Source organism: Trichoplax adhaerens, genomic scaffold (genome assembly GCF_000150275.1).
Source record: "Trichoplax adhaerens TRIADscaffold_10 genomic scaffold, whole genome shotgun sequence".
Lineage (NCBI taxonomy): Eukaryota > Metazoa > Placozoa > Uniplacotomia > Trichoplacea > Trichoplacidae > Trichoplax > Trichoplax adhaerens.
Window position 1 is genome coordinate 324,393 of NW_002060952.1, and position 17,863 is coordinate 342,255.

Genomic DNA, 17,863 nt, shown 5'->3' on the forward strand with positions numbered 1-17,863 from the left:
CTAGTTAAAAATAAAAAAAACTCTAATATTACAAATGATGCTAAAATCTCAAGACTAAAATTATTAAAATCAGCTTTAAGTGATTAGCAAAAGCTATAACTTTCGTAATATTGTAATACGCAGAATACTAGCATGTAAGTGCATACAGTTTGCTTTATTCAAATTTAACAAATATGAATATGGATAATTTATTTTTTGATCGTTTAAAAGATAGCATTTGTCGTAGGGCAGAGTGCGATCACTGCTAATCTCAACAGTATAAATATGCGTATACCCTTTACTTGTATACAAGTGCTTGAAAAGGTGTAATGTACAAAGCTATTTCATAAATTAAGATAACATAATATTCACATACCCGTATAATTACTTTACAATAGCGCAGATATTTATACATGCCTGGCTGTAGTACAGAATTAGTAATACGTAAAATGTATTATAATCTTAATGTCCGCAAGATTAGCATTGAAACATACGCAAGGTGTAATTGAAATAATACACCGAAAAATACCGTAGTAAAATGGTCAAAAATAATTTGGAAGTAGGGTGCTATAAGTTAAAATATTATTAGGGTAAAATTAGAATTTAGGACTAGGGCAAAATATTATATACTGTTAACATGCCTATATGAGTAAGTACAGCACGAGAATAGGGCATACTACATGTGAAAGTAATACTTTCATATAAGTTCTAACTGGCTTTATGCAACAGTCATTCTTCTAAACATTTGGCAAATAAGATATGGCTAAATTAGTGTATATAGATAAGTTGATGATCGTTGTAAATGATAATATATATAATGCCATGTTATAAACTAGCCAGCTAAATCATAATTTTTATTTCTGGTATAAAATAGTATATAAAAATAGGAATATGTTTCCATAAAGTTGAAAAATAAGAGTTATGTTAATTATCTTAATCGTCCGGATAACGAATAGATAATTCCTGATTCAGAATGTATCTTTCGCCATCAAACGATTGAAAATATTTGCCAACCTCAGGATGACAGCATGTGGATTTTTGTCCTTCTACTTCCACAAGATTTTCTATAAAATTAGAAGGAATTTAGCAATTATAGCGGTTATAATTAATCAGCATAATCTAATTTTGAAGAATACTAATGCTTGCCTTGTGCAGCATATCTTTCTGAATTATCTTGAGCAAGTATGTAATAGAATGGCTGTTTTGCATTAGTAACTGGTGAATCAACTTTGATTTGCTTTATTCGATTTTGAGTAATTTTACGTTGATAATCCCAGCCATGAATGACACCAGTCCAACCGTCACTTTCGTTAATAAATAATGTTGAAATAAAAGTAATTAAGATCATACCAACATGAAATCGTAAAGAAAAATTAGCATTTTTGTAAACAACCTTATTATTATCTCTACGAGTATCGAAAATAAAAACTTATAACAATAATATCAAATATGTTATAGGTAACAATTTATAGATACCTTCTATGTTTTACTATAGTTCCAATTCGGAAAAGAATAGTAGCAGATGATTCCAAGGATCGATACTTAACTTTCGGCTAAAATGAGATATTTCCGAATGAGCAACTTTGTTCTTACAAGCATCTAATGGGTATAACATTATGGTATCTGCTGCTTAATATCGAATTTGTATATGATTTACCTCAGCAGGTATATGCTTTATATCTTTTAGGCGATTTAGACAAGTTAAGTGGCGTGGATTGATTTCGAATATGCCAGCTCTCGCTTTTTCGAATGCACTTTCAACAACCTGACGATTTGGTAAGTAAATTAAAAATTTATTAAATAGTGGTTGAAAAATTGTTCCACAACTCACTTATACCTCATCGTCATAAACACAATAATCGAGATAGATACGGGATAGAACTCCGTGATTTTCCTCATCTTCTGGATAAATAAGTACCACCAGCTGAAGATAGCTCGTTAACACTTTGTATCTAGATTAGAAAGAATCAGTTATTATCATAACAATTCTATAATACTATTACATATGTAAATTTGATAAACAGCATCGTTCAGAATCCGATAGTGTATGCTATGCTATATAACCGAGGACATAAATTAGAATAATTTTATTATTTTTGAAGCAGCAACTTTTGAAATTTACGTTTTTCCGTTTCTATATTTATTCATGCAGCTGTTGGTTAGATTTCTCGCAATTGCGCGTAAAAACTGCCATGACATTGAGATGAGAAAAGAAACTTATTTGTTTTGGTTTGTCATTAACATTCCGATCTAAACGTTATACAGGAAACTGCAATTTTCGTTACTAAAACGAAGTAATAGGTATATTATTTGGAAGTCCATGTAATTTATGGTATTGAATTACCTCTCTATTTTTAATTGGCTTTAAGGATTTAATCGATGCATTCAAGTTTCCAGGCAATGTAGTCAAAGCTTCGCGCTGCGTTAACAACTTACCGTTGCTAAGAATATCAACGTATCGCTCTATCATTTCCAAGTTTTTGCTTCAGAGAAATACATAACATTTTAGTAATAAGAAGGCTTAAATGTTTCATATCGAATAGTTTCACCTATATTTCATTAGTTGTCTTACAGCTAAATAATATTACTAAATATCTATTAGGGAGTACGTAACACTTGAAAATTATTAGGATATTATTTCATGGTCTCTTTAATTCAATAATAATTAAAAACGCATTTACCTTCCAAAGCATTGAAGTCGAAGTATTATATAATTCGGAAAGGTAATCTGTAGAGTATTTACAACAAGAAATAAGCAATAAAAGCCAATCTCTTACAGCTATTGTAATAAATACTTCATGTAATATCTGGAATTAAAACATACCCATAGTTGCGATAGTACCGCAAAAATAGCCCACGGAATACTAAAACTGCATATTAATAAGGTATAATTTCAATTTATAATCTAATGACATACCGGATCTAGTTTTACTCTCAATCGTTGAGCAATTGCAGAATATAATGCAGCAAAAAATATTGGCGTTCTGTCCGTACGCAAGATCTTAGGAAAGTTGTATAAAAAATAATTACTATACTAAGAATAAAATTATCCATCCTCGTCTTAAATTTATTACCATAAGTGGGGTTGCAGTTGTAAATCCTCTTGCTTCAAGATCAATAAAGGCTATGAGATCACGGTAAGAATTGATATTACCATCATAGCCAAGATCGCCATAAAGAACCTTGTTGATTGCCGATAAAATGTTGCAGCAAGAATAATAATCTCGTACTATTTAATAAATATAAGAATAAGATGAACCGTTAAGATTTTAATAGGTTAAGCTATAATCGCATCCAAAGCCATAAAAATATGATTACTTTATCTCGAAAGACAGCGATGCATATAATACACCCGCGTATAACATTGACTAGACTTGCTTCACAGTCTTGCAATTTAGCTAGCGCGACTAATAACGTAATACTATTAGTGTGAAGTGTTGAATACTCAAATGTCTATTTCGAAAAAAAAGTACATTATCACAAAATGTAACACTTTGATTTAATTTTACGATATGTCTGTAAGTTTATAATCTATGGTAAGAATATAGAACATCTATTATCACAAATATGCACGTAAGCTTTCAATCTATGGTAAGAAATGGAACATCTGCAATTACATGATGCTGTTATAAATCGGAGTTCAAATAATTTCAAGTTATTTTACGTAATAATTAGCCTATCAATGCAGTGCAATATGTCCATACAGTACATGCATTGCTAACTTACAATAGCCAGTTTCGCTGTCTCTTACTGACAAGTTAGAGTCAATCAAATATTGTTTAACTTGTTTAACAATAGCATCAATTTGTTTGTTGCAGTTATCTTCATTTGTAATATTACAAGCCATCAACCAAGAAGAAAATAGAAATGCTCCTTCCTCGATTAATATGTCGTCATCCGGTAATTTTAACATATTTTTAATTCGTGGCAACAAGCAAAGCTTATTGTAGACATTTTTTCCATAATACTTTAAAGTTAAGTTATCGTTGCTGTAACAAAAAATACGAATAATGAATTAGTAGATTCAGTAACTTATATACCATTTTCAGTTTATGATATTTATATTTTAATGATGCTAGATTTCGATAGGCAATATTGCCAGTTAACTAAATGATCGATTGTACAGCAACAGATAAAATATTTTCAGATGTCTGATGATAGCTTCATGATTGAGCAGGGATAATGCATATAAGAGGGGTAATGAAACAAATTTATAGAACATAACAAATATTAAGCCTAATTGATTATTAAAAGCGAATGAAATAAGTGAAATTTCATATATCATTACATTTTGTAATAATTTTTGAATACAACCAATTTTGCAATTATGAATTTCACGAATATTAGAGACCAAGTACTTATCGTCGTCATAAGTTAACACTAACCTTGAATCAGATAAAAGTGTTACTAAATACTCGGTAAGTGTTTCATTAGCAATGTTGTCCTTATCCTTTTGCAATAGAGTTTTGATGGGTCTGTAAGCATCACTTGATATTAAATCATCATCATAATATCGTCGATTAATTTCATTTAGTTCTTGTTGGATCTTCAATCCTAGTTTATGCCTTGCTATAAACAGTTGATACCAATCCGTGGATGCATTTTCTAGTGCTTTATCCCATTTAGACCACCTAAATAAGGCATTGATAATTAATCATAAAAAAAGGAAATAATACGATATACTAGTTTAATAGTCTTATTATTAAAATAGGGATTAGTAATAATAATAATATATCCCTTTGTTTATAATAGTATATCTGTATCAATTCAACATGGATCTCTTTAGTTATGGAACAAGTAAATAACTACAAGGAGTTTCCTGTTACCATTTCGCTTAAGATCATGACAGATCTCTTTTTTTTAAATTACTCTTGAATTATGTTGGTCGTTGAACAGTGTTATAGCGACATGATCGTTTTCTATTCTCATATCGACCCAACCAACTCAGTAGCTTTTTCTTCATCTCCATTTTTTTATTGTAATATATCAACTTTGAGAGTAAAATGAAGGTGAAAAGACGTTTCTACAGATTAATTTAATACAGTAGAAGTTCTATAAGATATGATGGTGTTGCAAGGATGTTGTCGTAGCAAATTTTCTGTCTAATTTGTGATTGAATGCGTAATAAGCCAACGATTTCAGTTAGAACAAAATTTGTTATCTATGATCCCTTTAGGATCCTTGCCAATGTAGAGCTCTATGTCGTTAAAAAAGTTCAATACAAACCCAAAATGAATGACAACTAAGTAGCAATTTTACTTGTCTGATGTCTGGTTAGGCCTAGCAATAATTAATTTGTATTTCAAGCAGATTTCCTTAGTAGATTAGTACGACTAAATAGTATCTAGCAATCATTAGTCATTAAGATGAAATTTGCTTATCTTCAATTACGTATCGTTAAAAACAATTCAACATTAAACCTAAAATGGACGATAACTATTAAGAATCAATTCTACTTGTCTTATGTCTTACTAGGCTTAGCAATGATTAATTTGTATCTAACGCAAATTTTCATGGTATAGTATCTAGTAGTCATTGATCATTAAGATGAATGTCGCTTTGTCTTCAATTAGGCATCTTCATAGTATGCAACATAGCCCAGTAGGTAAAGGCAATAACGGGTATCAAAACTTGAATTGATACGACTGGTACTACTAAATAACATCATTTCAGATGTTTATAGCAGTATCTACTATAACATAGAATACAAATTGCTTCCAACATACATGGGTAGTAATTCTATTTTGTGTTATGGCCATCAAGTACATTCAATGATAATTGATATCAGTTACTAGATAATCAAGAGAAAATTTGTATGAGATTGCTTAGCAGGGCCATAGTGTGGAAATCATGAATAAGCTTGTTAACACTTGTGTTCGTAGTATCTATCCTGATATTGCTAACTACAATTCAAGTAGTGAATATTGATGTCAAAGATTACTTCTCTTTGGACATGATTTTCCCGGTAAATGTACTTCTATTCGATCAGCACTATCCTTTAGAAGGTCAGTCATTTCAAGGGAAATAATGGACGAGGATATTTTAGTGCCCTAAATTGCCAAATTCTTGTGGTGGACATTGATCAACGCTTTTGTCTATCAGTCTTTCCACTTATAATTTATGACGTTAAACACTTCTATTCCACAACAGCAATATTCTTTAGAATACCACTCATTTCAAGGGAAATATTGGGTGATGATGCATGAGCGCTGTAAATTGACAAACTCTTATAATGGACATTGGTCAACGATGTTATCTATCCGTCTTTCTCCTGATTGCTTATCATTTATGACTTTAAACGTTTTTATTCCATACCAGCAACATCTTTAAAAAGTACCACTCCTTTCAAGGGAAATATTGGGTGAGGATACATGAGTGCTCCAAATTGACAAACTCTTATGATGGACATTGATCCTGACAATCAGTCTTTCTCCAGGTTGCTCAATTATTACCTTAAACACGATAGCTAACAGAGTTATTGTAATTGAAAAGGAAGCTACTATATCTTTAAAAGTAAACTAGACATGATAGCATGATATTTCAGATGAACAACATGATTAATAGTAGGATAACATTGTAAACTGATCTACTGGTCGATGAAAGCACCGTCATTTATTCTACTCATAGTGAACTAAACATCCTTTACAGTAGTATTTAGTTCATATCCATAAGTAGAGTTTTTTTTGAACGCATGGGAAGGTGTGAAAACTGTAGGAGCCATGACTTGCCAATTAATCATTCATTTTTCCCGCTTCATGTTGTTTGTCTTTGGTTCAAGTACTGTAGAATGCAATTGCTTTCTCTATCGTATGATCATAAGCCTACAAGAATGGGTAGGCTACAGGGTAAAATGGATAATGCTATGGCAATGACAAGGGTCCATTGCTAGTTTTTAATTTTCCTCTACTACTTGATATCATCAGCAATATCCAGGGATACCCTTATCCAATCATGGTGAAAATACAAGTAAACTAACAATTCATGCCGTTAGTAGGTAATGCAATTATAGCAATTAACAAGGACTATCTATTCTATCGATGGCACTACTGACAGTAATATCATTCACTTTTAACTGTATTAGACATAAGTAGATGATTTTTGCTCCTTGTTGAAATAGCAAAATGGACTTTACAAGGGTTAAAATAGTAATTAATATCATGACACCGATGTTGTCGACCTAGAAGTGCCACGGTAGAATGGACTAATTTTATTCAGCAGTTGCTCGTTTCTTACCTTGATTTGGCTTTAAATTGCCACAAACTAGAGCCTAAACACACATGATGGAGATATTTACAAACAGCCGATATACAAAGAATATCATGATGATTCAGAAGTGGCTGGATTAAAATCGCTTCAATTAATTCGTCTGGTAAATAGATCAAATTCAACTGGTTATCGCCATGACAATCTTCTTCATCGCCCATTCTACTTCTTTCTTACGATCAATACAGTAAGTAAAAAAATTGATCACACCAGTGGTTGTTGCTGTTGTTAAAGAAGCTTTTAAAGATAGAAAAGTCGATCTAGTATGCAGTAATAGCCAACGTTTCTGCTTTGAACGATAGTTTAGCACCCCTAGTAGACGAAAAAGTTGCCGATGGGCTAGTGGAAACTAGACTAAAGACTATTTTATCCTCACGTCGATGGGGAGTGGCAGTAGCATATCTAGCATTCCATAGATAAATTATATTTTCGCTAGGTTTCCATACTAGACTATATACATAGATTAATTGTATGGTATACTATACTACACGGTTTCCAAGGCAATGTGAATTGCTAATGGACTACCCACTACTCTATCAATTACTCTGGTAGAATCTCGCCATTGCAATTCCATTTCTGTTGGCTATTGCTTATGGATGCAATAGTATTAAGATAGAATAATGGTCAAGCACAGGAGCTTCTTTCCTTTAATAGTATAATATTCTATGACTAAATACAATAGCAATATAATTAGGCCCATTTTCCATAGTCATAATAACGCTTAGACAGATTTAAGGCCAACAGTAGAAAAGCAGGCGTTGCTTTCTACTTTCTGTTTTCAGATTTGTTAATAGAATAATTGTCAGGAAAGTAATAGGCTATTTAGGATGAATTTTGTGTGAAAATGGCAATTTGATGTGATGGGAAAATTTGAATTTTCTACTTCCAATCTGATGGAAAAATTTTCTTCAATTGAAGAGAGAGAGTGTGATAAAAAACAGGTTATGCAGTCTGGAGCTACGTCCAAGACTGGTAGAATGTTCAGTAGGGGAAATGCTAGGCGATCTGCCGCAATAATTTCAGCTATTAAAGCAGAGCAATTCCTTCTTACAGTAATTTTCGATTCTAATAATGCAGTAATATCAACATATCTCAAGACTAAAGATATACATAGGTTAAAAACAATTTATCATTGTTATTGACTATCCAGTGATTAAAGAGAAGAATATTCACGACATGGCCTATCTTCTACACTTTATTGTGCATGCTATTAGAAATACAGTTAGAATCTTTTTCCAGTAGCTATGTTGCACACTACGCATCATCGTGGACCTTTTGAAGTACATAAAACAATTTATGCAATGAGAGAGAAGACTATGATCACGACTTGTGGCCTAATGTGCCATACGGAATTCAAGTACAGATTATAGTAGGAGTGTACCTGTGTTAGATGATTTTTAATATTGGTTGTGTCTCTAATACTAACAGATTATCATTCCCTAGCTTATGGAAGGAGAGTAACCGTAATTTATGGTCTATGATGGGTTATCACGTTGCACTACGATCGAGAAGGGCGTTTAGTAACTACAAGAAATATGTGACCAATAGATCAGTCTAAGCACTTCTTGCGTTAAAAAATTGGACAAACGCACAACTCGTTTATTTACAAATGAGCTACGCTTGCCCACCTCGTTAAAGAAGAGCCATCGTAGTTTACGATCCTTTTACAAGTATATGATCAATATAGTATCCTCACCCAAAGCATTTTTCTCGGTGAAAAAGGTATAATCGATCAATTCGTTTGTTGATCAATTACGAAATGAAAACTTATACCCTAATATTATCTCTATTCCACAATTTGACAAGACAGTAATTTAAAGAATACAAAATTATTTTGATCGTCGTCTATGATCAGCTTCAAATTTTAGCGATATTTCTCATCGTCTACTTAAGAATGATAGAAATTGGATAGCGATTATCCAAGGTTTCTTCTAAAAGTATCATCGGAGGATGCTATCATTAGTTGCTATTACCCTTTCGCGTTTCTTTCTCCTGCTGATACATAGAATACGTCAATACTTCATTTATACAATCAATTAACATATAGTGCAATCGTTACAGCGGAGATGCTAGGACTCCTACAGCTTAAAAAGTAAAATTTCCATGATACTTAGGCGCTTTACTTACTAAGAATAGAGTGTACACTGTAAATAAACAAAAAAAAGATGTTATATTCTATGCATGCTGTCTTGATCAACAAAATATCGCACAATAGCGACGCGGCTATTGGTAAACCGAAAGTAACTTATCCTAGATTTGAAGACAAAAGTGGGGCGGAGTAATGCTTAACTATTTCAAATGGAAATGCTCGTCTTAACGCCAATCAATCATAATGATATGCAAAACAGTAGTGAGACATCTTAGATTATGTTACATCTTGTCAATATTACACAAACGCAATGACGGCTGTTTATCCATTTGAGACCGATTTATTTGTTGTAGATACCGTCAATCGATCAAATTTACTATAGCTGCAGGAATAACAGGAAGTCCCTGCTAATTACTACTATCAACTACACCTGTAAACATGTTGTATTTGTGCTCGTATATAAATATAATATATAACAATTCAATCTTCAATATAATTATATTGAAAAACAACCTAGCTGACTACACTGTAAAAGCTATACTTTAGTGATGCAATACCGGCATTAGTTACATACGCGTATCATTCGACTATATTGTCGAGTAAAATTAAATAATATTTATGCACATTGCAGCCCCATTGGCGTACTCAAATTGACTGAGCCGATTCACTTATCGACTGCATGTCTAAAAGTGTAATAGCTAAGCACTATGTACCTAACGCATTTGTGTAAGCCTTAACATGTATAATTTACAGTCGTCATTTTGGCTCATATAATAGACAGTATCTGACGTTACTTAATTTGATCAGTTAAAACTATTAAATTATTACGTCAACCAGAATAGGCATAAAAACTTTTTATGGGTCAAAAAATAATTGCAATTATGAGGTGCTAATGCTGCAACTAGTACGGTAGTAAATATAATTGTTGTCATGGAGTAGGATTCATTCATGATTGAAAATAAAATACATGAAATTTTTTCGCAAGTGTAAAACTTCTAAGAACGAATACACCAATAGATTTACTATGCTGATTTACAACGGTCATCCTAGATATTTTTCTATAACATATATAATAACGGAATAAACTAATATTGCTAGTATTTTTGTAATATCTGTATATTAATAAAGTTCGACCTGAAACCTCATGTACTACTATGCTGTTGTCATTAATCTTACAGACCCACTTCTGAGCAATCTTCGGGATAACGCTTATGCATTTGCTCATTCGGTTCGTAAATCTTTGAACTAAATGAGTTAAAGTAACGACCAAGTTCCGGGTGTTGAATTAATTCAGTTCGATCAGTGGTTTCTAAATTTTCTATTTTAAACAAGTACAATACGTAAACTTACTAATTACAACATATCATCTTATGATTACATATATAGCAATTCGTATGTATGCTAAAACATCTGGTTATGAAAGGATAGAATATATGCTATAGATAATGACTAAAAAATAATATTTGTATACCTTGGGCAACATATCGTTCCGAACTATCGGCACCAAGTACGTTGTAGAATGGCTGATTCTTGCCTTGACTTAGTTGATTAATACCATTTTGAAGGATCCATGCTTCCCCCTTGTCACACACCGAATCCCAACCACAAACAATACATTGAAAATTATATCTAGTGAAAAAATAATTTCAAAAATTGTACAATTATTCCATGATCCATTCGAATAACAAAATCAACGATTTGAAAAGTGATTAACTTACGATTAATACGAAGCATAAACTTATTACATAACTGACCTCTTATGAAGTAAAATGTCGCCTATCTTAAACTTCACTTGTGGATATTCAGAACGTAATTTAATCTGTATCCAACAGAACCGTATCGTTATAAAATCTAATATTGCATCTACTAAAACGTTACTATTTTAGAAGAACTAACTATTTCCATCGTATTGTCTTTCTCATATTTCTTCTTTACTAGGGTCTTCAAATATCTCTGGTGCTGCGGTGTCATTTGAAAAAATCCATGATTTCCCTTTTCGAAAGTATCTCTTATGATCTACCCATTTACAGTTATGTTCAACATAATATTTACTATAATTAATAATTGCTCACTTCTATAGGCAAAAATAAAGTAATCTTCATAACTTATACACTATTTTACCTTAATGTCATAAGCTTTTACCCGAGCTAACAGATATAAGTACATAAATCGAATGGACTGATCATTTGGATTCAATATTAGATCTAAATTTAAAGCATGGACCAGCTGTAGTAAGCTATCAAGAAATAGAAATAAAAATATGAAGTTAATATATGACATAATCTACACGGAGCTTAATCTTTAACAGACTATTCGTTTAACACAAACACATTTGATTTACCTATCACGGTAAGGGATGGACCTGTGCAGTTCATTGACCCAATTACCAATAGCAACACACAATAGCTGAAAATATTAACGAAACTAACTCAGGTCATAACAAATTTTGAGAAGTACTATTCATAAATTCATTATATGTCCAGCAGATATTTTGACTTTCTAGTTACCTCCTTAGTTGAAACATGTTCTAATGTACGATGTAGTCGAAATGATATCATCTGCAGACACTCTTCTCGAGTTTTCAATTTTCCATTCTCCAGGACATCAATATATTTAAATCTTTCTGTTTCATTAGTACTACTTAATTATATTAATAAAAATTATAATGGATCTTATTTATTATGCATAGGACATAGTGATACAATGTAAATTTATTATTATTGTACCTTGAGTTGCAAGGCCATCTTAACATGAAGTGACTTAGAAAGCTAACCTATTGCGAAAAATTCAAGCAGTAACTACAATTAAAAGGCATTATCAGCTCTCATTTACTAATATTAAGAAGTCTTATATATAATAGCTTACAAATTATATCTAATATACCATGATAAAAATTGATATCGCAAAAAATCTTAGAATTTATGCTAAGGCAAAAACACACGTGTTAAACGTACAAATTCAAGATGAACACCTAGTCTAGCTGCGATAGCAAGATATATAGCACACATAGTTAGAGGAATTCCATATCCGCTCTCCAATACCTAAAGACAGAGGCGAAAAAGAGCAGATAAATTTATTTGCAGTATAATAAAATACCTATATTATGTCAACGATGCTTTTACACTTATGGAAAAAAGTATCGGATATTATCACCTTATCAATAGAAACATTTTTTTCATCATAATAGTTGTCGCAATTACAATGATAATTTAATTCCGTGAAGAGTACTTTATTAATAGTGAGCAGTATTCTTTCCGCTTCGGTATGATCTGTAACTATTGTAGAATATAATACAATCAGTCATGAGAAAATATTGATACCAGAATAGTTTAATTCGTCAGTGCATAATTAGAATAGTTTCAGATATAAAATGACTTTAAGAAGAAAAAAATTACTCCAGTCATCTCTGCCAAATGATAAATGTGTAAGACGAATTTGGATTTGGCTAGGCTGCAATAACTGTAAAACTCTCATGGCTATTCGATCAATGCGCTGACCGGTATCATTCACTATGTCAACTTTGTAAGATGAAGTCATCCAATAGGCCAGTAACGAAAAACCTAAAATGTCAGAGGTCCTATTTTTAATTCAAATATAGAAGTGCATGCTAGAAATATTTTGGTAGACGATACCTAATTACGGATATTATAAATCGGACAAATTAAAATCTCTATAAAAATAACTCTATTGATAAGCATAATTACCTAGCTCTGGCGACTGCTTCCAATCAGGTAAGGCCAAAAATGCTTGAATTTCATCCTGAAGCCGACAATGAGATAAATATTTAACAACCAATCTAGCATAATATCTCATTGTCAGCTTATTCCATCTGCCAGAATATCCACGGAAATAAATGTAGATTAACATTATGCGAAAAACAATTCTTTTAACATTATAATAATTTAATCTACTTAAGAATCTCGTGCATGAGAAAATATTTCGACCTATAAGTACTATACTGGATAATGTAACGAACTGCTCCTAGAACGCAAGTGTTTTCTGCAATTACTTATTAGCATCAAGAAATTCTTCCAGACATTCGATCGCTGATGGAACTATTACTGTTGAATCAGCTCCTGTAACGATCCGATCGATTCCATCGTAGCGATCATTTGTAATGATTTGCTCATCATGACACTTGTAAGCAATTAAATTAATTTCCTTCCTTAACAACTCTTCAAGTTGATGCCTTTTCTTATATATTTCATACCAGTCACATTGATCATCCGATGCATTATGCCAGTGAGACCATCTAGTTTAAAATACGTACATTTTCAACATGATTAGAGTGCCATAGCTCGATTACTTCATCAACATATAGTATAGAGGTATTCAAACTTGTCAATGATTGCCATGTCTAACATAATACACGTAATGGCTATCTTTGTACTTTACACGATTGGATTCTGTCCTTGATGGCAGTAAACTATCGCTAGGAAAGTTACTGTCTTATAACAGTGATCTATGATTGGAATTGGTAAATATTCGTACACATTATGCAAATCAACAGTACTGTATTGAGGATAAAACTTTCGATTAGTTCGGTATATATCATTAGAAATACAACACTACCTTCATTTGCAAATAGTACAAAGATTAATAATTATAATTGAGTGACATAAATTATCTCAGACTATGCTATCTTACTTCATTACTAGACGGTTTACACAACAGTTGTAAAGTTGATAAGTAGATGGTATAGTAAAATGTAATGATTATTTATCTAGTCGTATAAATTATAAATTCATCATTTGATAGAATTAGCTTGATTTAGCATCATCCATGCCAAGATTTTACGATGGATATAACATTGATGAAATGATGACTAAAAGTTGAAAACCAGAATTTGATTTTTTAAACAAGCGTATGATTAACGTGGCTGCTGATCTGGTCACTTCGTATAATGGCTGCATCTACAGTACTGTAGCAATGTTCTGTTTCATTTAGTACAATGGCTACATGGATAGTAGAAATGGTCCGTTTTAATTATTCTCGTATCTTCGATAGGACCTGTTGGCTTTCAACGCGTATAATAGCAATAACCCTAAGCCACTGGTGTCTATACAATCATGCAAGGTACATACCTTGTCAAAGCTTTCCTTTTCCATAATTTACTACTCATGCATATCGAATACAGCCTTCGTGATGTTGACCGTACGGCTAATAGATGACGATGATCAAGACTATCATCTGCTAATATCACTTCTAGTAATTCGTTGGCTAACGTTAGGAGATTGGGATGACATTCATTCATTCTCTTTCTTCTTATTCAATCAGTAAGTAACTTTGTCAACATCATGCAAAATACGTCGAAGTCATCTCGTATGGATCAATTTTCTAGACATTCAGTAGAACATTAAGAGTGGATAACATCTGTCATTGCATTTCCCATATGAATAACACTGTCTACGCTAGCGGATAAGGTGTGCAGATTTTCTACTGTCCTGCTCAATTATTGATCAACATTTGGACTTGGCGTAGCGATGGAAATGGAGTAGATCGCTGACTACAGTACCAGTCCGTACTGTAGATTGACTCTCGTACAGTACTAGTAACTGTACCGTATTGTACCGTACAGTCTTAACGATGCCACCCTCTACAGTGCAATGTACAGCACTGTGCACTGTCGATTTTTCACGGGAAAAATTTTAAAAAGGGGGAAAAAAAAGAAATTTTTTCGTTTCTTGAACTAATTTTATATCAATGGATAGGGAAATAGTTAAGTTACAAGATTCTGTCCTTAAAATTGATGTTAAATGTCGAATTGGGGAGTAGATGATAAGTTAAAGTACCCCAACTGCTACAGTGCAATACTATACACCGTGTACAGTACAGTATAGTGTCAGGGACCTATAAAAAGAGAATTTTTCTCTTCAGTAAACTATTATACAATATACAGTACAGTACTGCAATCAGTGTGCTCTCCTCTACTGAACAGTGAACAGCCTCTTCCATTTCGTTTTAGATACTTTCACTGGGAAAAAATGGAATTCAAATTAAGGCGCGAGTAAAGTAGTTTATACCGCTATCTAGCATATGAACAGATTTTTCTTAATTTACAGATAGAATCTTTGAGTTTACTGTATGTATAGAAATGGTTGTTTCGATAGCAATCAATTTCATTGATACTTTTATTAAAATATCTGATACGAAAATAAACATGGCTGTCCTGTAGATACGTAGTATAGTACTATATAAGATAAAGAGGTAAAATAGACACAAATCATAACATACTGTATAATCGTAACGAGCTTGAATGCAATTAATGCAATTAGTGCCATACCTTACTCTTTAAGGTTAAAAAAATAGGCATCAAATTTGCTGAAAGCCCATTTTAACTGCCATTCTAGCGTTTCGAGTGAACTTTGAAACAAATTTTCAAAAATAGAGTTTGCTAAGAACGTATCTCAAAAGTTCGGTGTCAACTTCTGCTCAATATGCAGATATTGCGTATAACGACGCGTTTACTATCGATGTATGAGTATTTCCGCTATCAGGGGACTTCTAAAAATGGCCGGTCAATGTCTGGCGTGGACCGATTGCTCGGGACATTGCCAGGCAATTTGATATTTCTAGGATTGAGCTCAATATATGGATTTACAACGTAGTACAGTACTATAAGAAAAAAAAGAGGTAAAATGCACACAAATCTCCGTATGCTGTATAACCAGAAACTACTCAACTAGGAATTCTCCCTCAAAAGCTGTCACTAAAAATGTTTTCCCACTGTACTCAACTAAGAATTCTCCATCAAAAGCCATAACTAAAAAAATTTCCCCCTCCCCTATACTAAAAATACACGGGACTCGTATATTTTTTAGTATAGAGAGAAATTTTTCTAGTTACGGCTTTTGATGGAGAATTCTTGGTAGAGTAGTCCTTGGTATAACCATAACTAACTTGAATGCGTTGATACAATATTTTACTCTTTAAGATTAAAATTGGGCATCAAATCTGATGAAAGCCTATTTTAGCTGTCACTTTTAGCGTATTGAGTGAACTTTTAAACAAATTTTCGAAAATACGAGTTTGCCAAGAAGATGTCTCAAAAGTTCGTTATAAAACTTCAATTCGATATACACAGTACAGTACGTCGTTTCGTATGGCGACGCATTTTCTATGCACATATGTCTCTGCTATCGATAGTATACAGGACTGTAAGTCGGGACTTTTTAAGGGATGGCAGGAAAGCGTGTTGGATAATACAAAAAATATTCAAATCTTACCAAGTGATTACCCTTATTTACCCGTATAGCACCCTATGCGGTGGAAAATGCGGATCAATCCCATTTTACGGCGTTACGTTGTAGAATCTAGCTTGATCTGTGAAATGGAATTGATCCGAAAATCCTACTTCTAATGGTGTGGCTTTCATTTTAAGACCTACATTATAGTGATATTAAAAATAGAGATTTTGAGTGGGCAAAAATGATTAAAATGCAATGAATCTCTCCTTCACTGAAAAAATTTTGTGGCTCAAATAGTACTTCTTTCTCAATCAGATTGACCACAATATTCGTACAGTATGTAGTCCTGGATGAGCATTAGTGGAACTGTAGAGATAGCCTTTAGCAAAGTCATGTTGCTAGCGAGATGAGCGATTTCAATCGCGAGCAATAAACAATATCACCATTCCATGCTAGATTCAATATGATGCTTGGAAGAGCTAAGACCGTTTAGATTGTATCTATTAATATTCAGTAGGATAACGTTTATTTATTATATACCAGGCAGTAGTAGTTTCGACTAGGTCAACGAAAAATCAATCTTGAATTGATTGAGCTCTGCACTGTACGTGATTCCATCTTAAATTGACAGCTAAATTGCAATGCTAGGATATAGGCGCATTGAATTTGGCGCGATTCCGTAGCACAACATGATGCTCTAGTGCGGCTAGATCCAGATAATCTATAAGCTACTACCCACAACATTGACTAATTCTCCACTATGAGCAAAAAATGCGAATACATGCATTAAAGCTACGATCCGGTCAGAAATGAATAACACAGCACAGTATACGGATGCAGTGAGTCCTAAATCACTTCTAGCTATTACCTATACTATTAATATCAACTGAATCTGCTTCTGTACCAGGAGAAAATTGAAATTAATTTAACGTCTTTTTTGCATTAATAAGCCACGCCACGATTAGATACGAATATTGATGTTAGTGGTAGTATACGAGTACAGAGCCATCCCATGTGGTCGGTGCAATATCATGATGTACTTAGTAAAGCTAGTCCTAAATCACTTCAAGATATTACCCAAAATACAAATGTGAATATTGATGGTCATGGCAATATACGAGTACAGATCCTTCATATGATCAGCACAATATCATGTGAGAGTAAAGCTACTTCTTGGCCACTTTCACGCCACTACCTATAACATGGACCAATTCTGTTTATGCACTAGGATAATATTGAAATACCTCTACCATAGCAATCAAAGATAGAACCTACGATGCTATCGTCGAGATTAACTAAATTTGAGCTAGAAATCAATCCATTGGAAGTACGAACATGATGACAA

The 17,863-nt window shown here is 32.8% G+C and overlaps 2 protein-coding genes across 2 annotated transcripts; both read right to left on the reverse strand.

Annotated features, from left to right (window-relative positions):
- Positions 1-912: 912 nt before the first annotated feature.
- Positions 913-7,403, reverse strand: TRIADDRAFT_59193 (uncharacterized protein; the record flags this gene model as incomplete). The annotated part of the gene is made up of 11 exons (XM_002115321.1): positions 913-1,043; positions 1,243-1,385; positions 1,456-1,532; positions 1,637-1,744; positions 1,817-1,931; positions 2,661-2,707; positions 2,897-2,980; positions 3,054-3,208; positions 3,706-3,968; positions 4,365-4,610; positions 7,213-7,403. 11 exons carry the CDS (start codon positions 7,401-7,403, stop codon positions 913-915), a joined length of 1,560 nt encoding a protein of 519 aa, XP_002115357.1.
- Positions 7,404-10,503: 3,100 nt separating this feature from the next.
- TRIADDRAFT_59194 (uncharacterized protein) lies at positions 10,504-14,585 on the reverse strand (the record flags this gene model as incomplete). The annotated part of the gene is made up of 13 exons (XM_002115322.1): positions 10,504-10,649; positions 10,803-10,960; positions 11,086-11,150; positions 11,228-11,347; positions 11,453-11,567; positions 11,673-11,737; positions 11,839-11,971; positions 12,058-12,104; positions 12,286-12,372; positions 12,485-12,606; positions 13,036-13,160; positions 13,341-13,583; positions 14,416-14,585. The coding sequence occupies 13 exons, from the start codon at positions 14,583-14,585 to the stop codon at positions 10,504-10,506; spliced, it is 1,596 nt and encodes a 531-aa protein (XP_002115358.1).
- Between the last annotated feature and the right edge of the window lie 3,278 nt (positions 14,586-17,863).